Source organism: Schistocerca piceifrons, chromosome 6, assembly GCF_021461385.2.
Source record: "Schistocerca piceifrons isolate TAMUIC-IGC-003096 chromosome 6, iqSchPice1.1, whole genome shotgun sequence".
NCBI classification, from domain to species: Eukaryota; Metazoa; Arthropoda; class Insecta; order Orthoptera; family Acrididae; genus Schistocerca; species Schistocerca piceifrons.
Window position 1 is genome coordinate 129,024,499 of NC_060143.1, and position 12,129 is coordinate 129,036,627.

Genomic DNA, 12,129 nt, shown 5'->3' on the forward strand with positions numbered 1-12,129 from the left:
ACAGTCAGCTACCTGAGTGGCAGCCTCTGGTATGTAGTGCACACCTGACCTATTTCAGATCTATGGCGCAAGTCCAGGAAGACGCAGCCTGTCTTGCACAGAACCTTCAAAATGACTAGTTCAGTTCTTCCACTCGACTCGGAACCAAAGGGCTATAATCAGTTCTGGGGACAGTGCTGCAAATTTTAAGCTTCATTGAAACTTTATGTGCAATGCTGGTCTTTTCAACTTTCTGTGCTAGTCACTGGAATGACCCAAGAATGACAATCTGCAAATGGTTGTACCGTGTCCCTTAATATCTGCTGGAATATCTTCTTCAACTTGTTAAATGAGGCCCCCAGACATACACACTGAGTGCACTGGTGTCCTTTCCTGTCCCTTGCTGCCATTTCTCTAAGGGGTACCATCATTCTCCACATGTCTGAACTGCTGAAGTTTAATAGACCCCTACCCTTTTACGTTTGCCTCCTCCTGACAGTGGACAAAACAGATGTCCTGAAAATAGGTGAAGTGAATCCCAGTGACTCAGTTTCAATTTCACTGAAAGACAGCACCTCAAACTTTTTGGTTAGCAGGATCAGTACCACATGCTCAGTCTTCCATGATCCACGTCCACCCTGTACATGTAGATTAGTAATTACAGATCGTATTCTTTCTGCAGAGGAGACAGGATCCACGGGAGAGGATAGTACTTGAGGTACCTCTGCTACAGGTATCACAGGTACACAACTCTCCGGAGCTCTTCCAGCACACCGATTTGCATTAGCTGCCAATCGTTTACAGTAGTCAGGGCAATTTCCAGCTGCTTACATCAACCAACTCATCCTGTTTTAGAGAACAGCATTCACAGTGGAGCTGCATTTTGGTTGGGGCAGTGTGTAGCAGGGCTTTGAACAAATAAATTTAAATTAAGCTTACTGATTATCTTTTAATTTGATGAGCTAAAAAGTTGCTAATTCCCTATAAGAATTGAAGCAAATACGCAAAATGAGATTTCCATTAAGGCAACAAACAAACCTGTGGTAAGAACTGCTAGTTTCCTTAAATGTTTTGATGTTCATTGTAGTCGTTAGCAAACTTGAAAACAGAGTTAATTTATGATAAATGCAGATAATATATATGGCTACTCCTTTTTAAGGAAAACTTGATGTAATACAGTATGTTAGTTAGAAAATCTGCTACAGTGACTAAATCACAGATGTTGGTTTGCTACAAGTTGCTTGTAGATTATGCAAACGACAATGGTAGTTTCTGAAAATTCTCAGAAATACGCGTTTCTGTCCGTGGTCCAAAAGCCAATGATCATGCTTTTTGAACATCAAATAAATCACTCCATTTCCACACCACAATGACAACTACACTGTCCTGTGTCCCCCCCAGACATACTTTATACAGGGTGTTACAAAAAGGTACTGCCAAACTTTCAGGGAACATTCCTCACACACAAATAAAGAAAAGATGTTATGTGGACATGTGTCCGGAAATGCTTAATTTCCATGTTAGAGCTCATTTTAGTTTCGTCAGTATGTACTGTACTTCCTCAATTCACCGCCAGTTGGCCCAATTGAAGGAAGGTAATGTTGACTTCGGTGCTTGTGTTGACATGCGACTCATTGCTCTACAGTACTAGCATCAAGCACATCAGTACGTAGCATCAACAGGTTAGTGTTCATCACGAACATGGTTTTGCAGTCAGTGCAATGTTTACAAATGTAGAGCCGGCCGCAGTGGCCGTGCGGTTCTGGCGCTGCAGTCCGCAACCGCGAGGCTGCTACGGTCGCAGGTTCGAATCCTGCCTCGGGCATGGGTGTGTGTTATGTCCTTAGGTTAGTTAGGTTTAAGTAGTTCTAAGTTCTAGGGGACTTATGACCTAAGATGTTGAGTCCCATAGTGCTCAGAGCCATTTTACAAATGCGGAGTTGGCAGATGCCCATTTGATGTATGGATTAGCATGGGGCAATAGCCGTGGTGCGGTACGTTTGTATCGAGACAGATTTCTAGAACGAAGGTGTCCCGACAGGAAGACGTTCGAAGCAATTGATCGGCGTCTTAGGGAGCACGAACATTCCAGCCTATGACTCGCGACTGGGGAAGACCTAGAACGACGAGGACACCTGCAATGGACGAGGCAATTCTTCGTGCAGTTGACAATAACCCTAATGTCAGCATCAGAGAAGTTGCTGCTGTACAAGGTAACGTTGACCACTTCACTGTATGGAGAATGCTACAGGAGAACCAATTGTTTCCATACCATGTACAGCGTGTGCAGGCACTATCAGCAGCTGATTGGCCTCCAAGGGTACAGTTCTGCGAATGGTTCATCCAACAATGTGTCAATCCTCATTTCAGTGCAAATGTTCTGTTTACGGATGAGGCTTCATTCCAATGTGATCAAATTGTAAATTTTCACAATCAACATATGTGGGCTAACGAGAATCCGCACGCAATTGTGCAATCACGTCATATCAACACAGATTTTCTGTGAACGTTTGGGCAGGCATTGTTGGTGATGTCTTGATTGGGCCCCATGTTCTTCCACCTACGCTCAATGGAGCACGTTATCATGATTTCATACGGGATACTCTACCTGTGCTGCTAGAACGTGTGTCTTTACAAGTACGACACAACATGTGGTTCATGCACGATGGAGCTCCTGCACATTTCAGTCGAAGTGTTCGTACGCTTCTCAACAACAGATTCGGTGACTGATGGATTGGTAGACGCGGACCAATTCCATGGCCTCCATGCCCTCCTGACCTCAACGCTCTTGACTTTCATTTATGGGGGCATTTGAAAGCTCTTGTCTATGCAACCCCGGTACCAAATATAGAGACTCTTCGTGCTCGTATTGTGGACCGGCTATGATACAATATGCCATTCTCCAGGGCTGTATCAGCGCATCAGGGGATTCCATGCGACGGAGGATGAATGCATGTATCCACGCTAACGCAGGACATTTTGAACATTTCCTGTAACAAAGTGTTTGAAGTCATGCTGGTACGTTCTGTTGCTGTGTGTTTCCACTCCATGATTAATGTGATTTGAAGAGAAGTAGTAAAATGAGCTCTAACATGGAAAGTAAGCATTTCCGGACACATGTCCACATAACATATTTTCTTTCTTTGTGTGTGAGGAATGTTTCCTGAAAGTTTGGCTGTACCTTTTTGTAACACCCTTTATACCCTTCACACATGTTTCCATGTGCTGGCTGTGAATGGTTATTGCATGTTGACGTCAAATATAGTCAGTGGTCACATTAATTTGATTGGACTGTGTAATTTTATCAGCTGTGCAATTATTTCCCATCTCTGGCATGAATATTGTTCTCGGTGCCTCATTTTTACCACTACTGAATATTATCATATTTCAGTCATATTTCTAGCTGTTTTACTAACTTCAAAGGGAGTAATCCATAATGTAGGGACTGATGCCCTTATTGTTTAGCCCCTTAACTCCCAACCAAGCAACCAACTTCTCCTGTAGCAATACTCACAACATAACATTTTTACTGTGAGGATTGTAAAAGTCAACAGCAACTCTTAAATTCTTTGTTAGAGTATTATCTTTTTTTTTTCATCCATGAGTGCCAGTATTAAACCAGTCTTAAATTGGTAGCTACTGTTCAACATTTAAAATGGTGTTTGTGTGTCATAAATGCAGAATAATGTTCCCAGGTGCTAATTACTGTTTTGTTTGAAACAGATGACAACCAGCACATTCGGCGAAATTCCTTTGAAGACATTTCTGATGAGGATGATGAACATACTGGCGGTAGAGGAAGTGGATGCGGCGGAAACTCTAGCCAATCTGAAGCTGAATATGAAACGTGTGATTCAGGTGTGAGTGAGAGGTCTTCATTAAGTGATGAAGGGGAAAGATCATCAAGCAAAAACAGGTATGACTTTCTATCAGCAGTTTTTGCTTGTGATGTATTATATCTCATTTATAAGTATTTGGTGCAAGACATCCAGAAAAATTCCAGTAAATGCCCTGGTGAATGAAATTTCACATTTTTGTGAGAAAGTTTATTATTTCATATCTGTATTTGTTTTATAAAGTTAAATTAATCTTTCTAGTAATCTGGTTGTTCTTGGGTATGGGTTTCAACAGGTATGTCAGAATATGTAAGACTGGTCACTGAGTGTATAGAAATCAGTCTCTAGTAAAGTTAGTTACCCTTTGACCAATATCATCACTCACTGGATAGCGGTGCTCGATTGTTAAATGTTTCTTTTGTTGATGACAGAATAATCTCCTGTGAGGTCCATTATTAAAACCAAATAAAAGCTTGGAATGCTACTGTTATCTTTAATCATTCAAAACAAACTTGCATTACTGTCCATTACTCCATACATTTATGCTGATTAATAGCAACTCCTGTGGTTGTTATAACAAAAATTTACACATTCTGGTCCACAGGGCCACTTTGTCTTCAATTTAACCAGTAATTCGGCATGTCAGTTTTTGTAATGGTCACTCAAGATTTTGAGAAGATGCCAGTTCTCACTGTTCCTAAAACTTGTCTTCATGTGATATCAAATTACTTTCTCTCAAGGTCTTTGGATTGTTTCAAAGCTCCTACAGAATGGTACATAATTGTCATCTTCGGAAGATTGTTTAAGAATATATTATAGACTAATTCAACATCTTTCAACGAAGTAATTCAAAAGGATTTTACCTTCAATTTCTTGCCAATTACTTGACATTTCACTAAGAGAAAACATTTATGGATCTAAGTATTTTGGATAATATGTATCAGTTATCTGTTTGATATTAAAAGACCCACAATAATATAGCAATTTGTGCTTCTGGGCGTATAAAACTTGTTACATTTTATCTCAGCACCAGTCCTCAGTAGTAAGAAAATTGCTTTGCTTATATGATTAAAATTCTGGCTGGTACATTCTGTTTCATTGACACTGCCTATACTGTTGCTTTCTGGATACATTTTTTCAGAATCTTATTATGGAGGTATGTTTAGTTCCCCAGGTCACCTGACTTTAATCCTAGTAGTACTGAGTGAGTCAGAGTATCTTGGATCCTGTTTTGACCTGTCTTCATGAGTTTTTGGCAGCATTGAGTGAGCTCAAAGCTGGATGATACCCGGATGCTCTTGGTGTATCGAAAATGTTGTGTCATAAAATGCCATAGCAGATAGTTCCTTAATAAAATGAGAAATGCAAGTTCTTTTCTTGTTAAGAGGGCACAATGGTGGTTTCCTTGCTGCTAGATAACCCTGGAGGCTGCCAATTGCAGTTTCACTGTTGACTCACTCACTGGTGTATCCCAAGCTGTGTTTAGTTAAGCAGTCAATTTTTGGGCAGTTTTGAATCTATTATGTTTATTGGTCACTAACAAATACTTTTCCTGGTGTTTGATAGTATTCTGGATGCTGCTGAACAGTGACGATCATCATAGGTGCTATATCTTGATACCAGTGCACGGTCTTAACAACTCCACTGATGGAAATCTTTAATTTCTTTTATATTTATTGGGCAGTATTGCCTTCGTGGTGCAGAGTGATTATCTTTACCTGTAAGTCATTAGGAATCTGGCAATTTGCAGCCATTTTCAGTTACTTTCGCTATATGTACCACATCCTTTCGTGGCATGTTGAACTGCAACTGAACAGAACTGTAAACAACTTACCCACACAAAGTCGTGCTGCCTGCTGGCACCACCTGGCATGTTTAGTGGAAAGCTTGGACAGGTAAAATCAGTTTATATAAAACTGTGCCATATCAATGTGTATTTATTTATACAATAATTATCTGTACAGTATTGAAAGTGACATAATTAATTGTTATTTGAGCATACTATTCTGTATTCTAACCAATAACTTGAGTAGATCACTCCCACCTTGCTACATTGTAATAGGCAGCATGATGTTTCAGAACTTATTAAGAGTAGTGTATAATGTGTGCATCTCGTAACATGATGGTGATAGAAAGCTCGTACTTTGACATATCACAAGTGAAGCCTGATGGGAGCATATATTCATTTTTTGAAAAGAAACTTGCACTTTGTTCAAAGAATAGTTGTGAAGTAGTAATTGTTTTTTAATTCAAGGCTCTACAGTATTCACAGATCCAGATCTCCATCTCCTTCTGAGCGTGGGTCACGTCTGTGCAAGCCTACTTCAGCAGCTTGCAATCGTGGGCCTTCCTGTTTGCCGTCTTCTGCTCCCGGGCCTGGAGCGTCACGCAAGAAACACCCCGTTAAGCACCGGAGTATCATTTCTGATGTATTTGACGGAAAGCTGCTGAGTTCTGTGCAGTGCCTTACATGCGATAGGGTTGGTACATGAAGGTGGTATGTCATTTGTGTACTTAGTGTTTTTGTCTGTGTGTATAATGGTGTGACCTGGGTTTCTGACAGATATCAACACGTGTTGAGACTTTCCAAGACCTATCATTGCCGATTCCAAGCAGAGACCACATTCACATGTTACATCAAGGCTCCTTAACTCCACAGAAAGGAGGACTCTCAGCTTGTTCTGATGTCTACACAGGAGACCAGGTGAGGTCATTTCTGTCAGTAACAGCATGCCACATGACTGTATTAATGAGATTCAAGACAGGAGGATGGGCAGCATTGGTTGTGTCTGAGTTGCTGTTTGAACTCTGTAATGTCAAGTGGTACCACATGCGATTTTATTTTTGATGAGTCATCATGACTTGGATGTAATTGTATTGAAGATTGATACACAGTAGTAAAAATCGATCTGCAATAGAAACCTTAAAATTTATGGCTGATGCTGCCCTTCATTCGGTATTGGATCACAGACCTTTTTGTTGCTCATCTCGAGAAAATATTCCAAGATTTCAGGAACGTGTAGCTTTGTTTTATATAGGAATCAGATAAATTTAAAAAACTGTGTAAGTTGTTCTTTTTTAATTACATAATAGACTAATAAAATTCTGTGTGTTTTAGTCAGTGCTCTGTTAGGCTTCCTCTTGCATGTTACCTAGGGAAAATTGCCCACAAAGTATAGCAGGGCACACATAAGAAGGCCACTGAGTGAAGTGTTCTGCATGGGCAGAGAGGAAAAATACTTTGCAACGTCCGCAGTGCTGTCAGCACTATGCTGGCAGCTGACTGGGTCACAAGCAGTCGAGCACGCCTAGTAATAATGTTAATACGTTTGCCCATTCCAGTGGATAGGCTGTGCACCTGGTCAAGAATATTGTACTTACACTGTAATTTCACATTTTAGCCAGCCAATGTCTCGCTATTTTCATGGTTCCAAACTGTTTTTGTTTTACTGATTTTAATAATGCGTGTGCAACTACAGAAATAATGTGGTTTTCATCCTTACAAGCAACTCCTCTTTATGAGTTGAAACAGCATCGGTGGCGGTGTTATCTGTGTAAAACTGTACAGAAAGCAACTGCAATGCTGTAGCCACATAAATGAACAATACCCTCCCGATTTTATAGACAGCGGAATTGTCTGCCACCACTTCCGAACCAGACAGCAACAACACACACACACACACACACACACACACACACACACACACACACACTCTGCAATGATTTAGACTGCGCTAGTGAAAGTGTTGTGCCCAAGCGAAGATGACAGCAATGTGAATGGATTTTAATAGCAACATGACTCTACAAAAATTACAAATGACACTCTCTTTGCAAAAGTGTACCTGGACCAGCCAAACCAGGTGCATAAAGAATATATTTGGAACTAAGCAAGAAAACTCCCATTGATCAGTAAGTAATAACACTGAAATATGTCTAAGTGTAAATATAAACAATGTACTCATGTTGCCCTACAGTGACATTAATGTATTTTGAAATAATGCTGTCTGTTGATCATATACTCTTCTGGGGTATAATTAACCCACAGCTATTACGGAGGTCTAGTGTGGGATGTAATTATCATACGGTGGCGAAACTTGGTAGATATGCTAATGCATTAATGCAAAAATGATTTGATTTACATTGGGGAAAAAAAAATAGTTCAAGTTTTGGCCAGAAGGTGCAAATCTGGTGCTGTACACTGTTTGTGTGATGGTATGACATCCATGCTGTCATTTGACAAGCCATATTGTGAAAAAACAGTATGGCTATTGAGAAGAGAGACCGTTTGCTGTTAGTGAAACTGTTTTATGTGAACTGCAGTAATTACAGTGCTGCATTAATAGTGTCACTGACTGAAAGGTCTGAGGAGAGGCCTGATGTCAATACACGGTTTAATGATGATGGTAATGAAATTTGAAAATGCTGGGTGTGGCATCTGGAAGAGGGAGGCATCCTATCCCGGTGGAAGTAATTAACAAGGTTGATGTTGCTGTAACTGACAATGCAGCAAGTGCCCTGGACAGCACTAGTGCTATTGCTCGTGCAGTGTGTCAAGAATTGCCCATACCGTGGTCAACAGCATGTAACGTTTGCAGTCTACATTACACTGCTACCTATACAAGATCCCGATGGTGCACCAACTGAAACCTTATGATGCATAGCAGTGTTCTGAATTTTCTCTTTGGTTTCTGGCACGCATCGAAGTTGACGAGGTACGGCTGGACAATGTTCTGTGGACTCATGAGGCGCATTTAATACTAAAAGGTGCAATGAATACACAGAACTAACAAATTTTATGTATTGTCAAACTGCATGTTGTGTATAAAGAGCCATTGCACTTGCTGTATGTGACTGTGCGGTGTGGATTCACAAGCACCTTTATTCTTGGTCTGCTCTTCTTTGAAGAAAATGCACCCAGAGTGCCTGTTAGGTGTATCACAACATTTTCATGTTATCAAAACCCTCTTGTACAGTATGCAATTCCTGCTCTGGAATAGCGCAACTGTGTGGAAACTACTGTTTTCATGAAAGATGGGGCAACACCTCATGTCATTCGCCTAGTGAAAGATCTGCTTAATGCATACTTCAAATCTCCAGAAGTACTTCCACATGCATGGCCTGCAACATCAACTGATCTGAATCCATGCGACTTTCGGCTCTGGGGAATATCTATAAGAATGCATTTGCCAGGGACATGTTCATCCTTACCTAATCTGAAAGCCAGTATACAGGAACACAGTGCTCTGATTCCACCGGAACTGCTACAAGCAACTGTTGATCACGTTGTTTTACAGGTGCATCATCTTTTTGACATCTCTAGTGCTTGTGTTGAACAAATTGTGTTAGAACATTTCTATTCATCTTTCTTGCATTCACAGCACCAGATTTGCATGTGATTGCCAAAATTGGAACTAATTTTTTTCCAGCAAAAATCAGTTCCCCATTTACACTTTATTATATGTACAATGTTTTGCTGCCATATGGTAATTACAGCCCACACTAGACATATGTGAGTAGCTGTACTTTAATTATAACCAACTGGTACATGTGGGAAAAATTATATATAAAAACAAAGATGAGGTGACTTACCGAACAAAAGCGCTGGCAGGTCGATAGACACACAAACAAACACAAACATACACACAAAATTCAAGCTTTCGCAACAAACTGTTGCCTCATCAGGAAAGAGGGAAGGAGAGGGGAAGACGAAAGGAAGTGGGTTTTAAGGGAGAGGGTAAGGAGTCATTCCAATCCCGGGAGCGGAAAGACCGCTCCCGGGATTGGAATGACTCCTTACCCTCTCCCTTAAAACCCACTTCCTTTCGTCTTCCCCTCTCCTTCCCTCTTTCCTGATGAGGCAACAGTTTGTTGCGAAAGCTTGAATTTTGTGTGTATGTTTGTGTTTGTTTGTGTGTCTATCGACCTGCCAGCACTTTTGTTCGGTAAGTCACCTCATCTTTGTTTTTATATATAATTTTTCCCACGTGGAATGTTTCCTTCCATTATATTGATATCAACTGGTACATGTGCTATATGAGTAAATTTTCAAGACAACCTTGAGAACGACTCATCTAAATAGTCTTGTACTTGCTCAGTTTGTCAAGTCACAACAACATCAAAAATACCAACTTTGTGACATGTGAGAAATTATTTTCATTTACACTCACACAATAGCTACTGGCGATCGCTATTTGACTTTACACAAATAAACTATAAAACTGCATAATCACTGTTTCAAAGGCTTATTCATAGTCACTAACAACATGTAATGCAACTACATGCTAAACAGCCATACAGACCAGGCGATAATGAATTTAATATTTCAGGCTAATAAATAGATACTATAATCTTCGCTGTCTGACAGGTTTGTTATGAAATGATCCATAGTACAGTTCCTACTAATTTCTTGTTGATAAAAGTCTGCCTGTAATTTTTATGTATGCTTTACACCATCTGCCTATGCAGAAATCGTGATACTTTCAATCACTGTATGCAGAAGACTCTGATATGGTGGCAATCTAATTACTTGGTGCCCATCTTGTTTAGCTATCTTCTTCAATTTATAGCTATGGTATGCACAGATGTTGACTCTACTATAAGTCTTTTCAGGTCAAGGCTCTTCAGTAACTCTCTCATCTGTACCATATCTCTAGCACAGGTTGCCATTGACACCTATTTTGCTTTTATTGTGCCCAGTGCAGCAGCAGCTTGTTTCATACTCTTCCAGTACATCAGAAATCCTGCCAGTATTGTCAAAAGTCTGGCAATACTTTTGTGATCATCTACACGAGTAGCCCAATCAGCCTCAGTAAATGCTTAAGTATTTGTCCAATGGGATAATATGTAAGTTTGTATTGCCCTGTTTCCTTCACATATCGTAGTACCCCTTTCGTTGCATTCTAGTTATTCATGTTAAATTTTGAACACTTTGTGACAACTTTATCACTGAGAAAACTATGTCTGGCCAAGTTATCTGTAAGAGGTGATGGGATCTACCAATGAGCTCTTTAGTTTTAAGTTTATCATCACCCTTCTCATCAAGGAAATTTGGTTTCATTTCCATCAGTCTCTCAGCTCCCGTAGCATTTTTAAGTCGCAATCTGTCGAGTATCTGATTAATTTCCTGCATCTGAGAAATACTAATAATTCCGTCTTCACTCCTAACTTGGGTGACACCATGCCTGTGTGCTTGGTTTTGAAGGTGCATAATATCGAATTAATCCCAGTTTTTCTAGGATTTATGTAAATCATAATTGTAGCATCTACTGCTTTGTTTCAGTCTATATATTGACTTGTTTAACTTGTAAACAAAACTTTCTTGGCCTTTCTTGATAAAATCTTCTGGCTGGAGCATTTATGCATTTTCCTTTAATTTGCTGTGCAGATATGCACACTTTGCACTGTACTGATCAGTAGGGCAATTTTTCTCAATGCAGTCTGCTATCAATTGACAAATTGTTTCGAAATTTAAAACAGAAGAATAAATCTTGTTATAGTCTACACCTTCTACTTGGCTAAAGTCTTTTGCAGCTAAACAAGCTTTAAAAATTTGCTTCTGATCTGTTTTCTTCTTCTTAAATACCCATCTGTTCTTTACAGGAATTACACCAGATGGTGGATGACCAATTTACAAACATCATGATTCTTCAAGAAGTTAATGTTTGCACTGATTGCAACTATCCATTCCGCTACCTCATCAGGATTAAGTGCTTAATGGTTTGTCATTGTTCCTTCCTCACACAAAGTTCATTTTTTGTTCTTCAGTTGGAATGACGTGTCGTTCACTGACACTTGCTTAAACCTTTTTGTTATATCCTTTCTTACCCTGCAAAGTTCTCATGGAGTTTCTGCACTTTCCTGTATTACCTTCAGTTTTATCCAAAGTTTCCTCCTTATCTGATAAATCATAAAATTCCTCTGCAGTGCTCGAATCTTCTTTCACTTCATATTTAATCTTCAATACTTGGAAATGGTAATACACTTTCATTGCACAGTCTGGCAGATTCTTTCCGATGTATATTCTCATTTGAACATTTGCCATTCAAAAATGGTTTGAACATACAGTTCCTAGAATTCACAACCTGTTTAGTTTCTGGCATTCAGATCCTACATCCATGGCCGTATAAAGAGGGTCTGAGAAGAATGCTTTTTTCTGTCCTTGCTGATAATTTAGAACATTTTTAGGTATAACTTTACATCATTTCACTCTAGGTTTTTTATTGACCACAATTTGTAAGTTGTATTTTCATTGTGGCTACTTGTAACACGATTTCTTATGTATGCCTCAGTGTGCATCAGCTCAGCCCAAGAACTC

General features: G+C 39.7%; 1 protein-coding gene across 1 annotated transcript in view; it reads left to right on the plus strand.

Annotated features, from left to right (window-relative positions):
* The window catches only part of LOC124802705 (ubiquitin carboxyl-terminal hydrolase 20), a 185,593-nt gene that overhangs the window by 50,779 nt on the left and 122,685 nt on the right, over window positions 1–12,129 (plus strand). Inside the window, exons 7-9 of the mRNA XM_047263658.1 lie at window positions 3,703–3,895; window positions 6,079–6,295; window positions 6,379–6,519. Of these exons, the coding sequence (XP_047119614.1) occupies window positions 3,703–3,895; window positions 6,079–6,295; window positions 6,379–6,519 (551 nt within the window). The remainder of the gene's footprint in view (window positions 1–3,702; window positions 3,896–6,078; window positions 6,296–6,378; window positions 6,520–12,129) is intronic.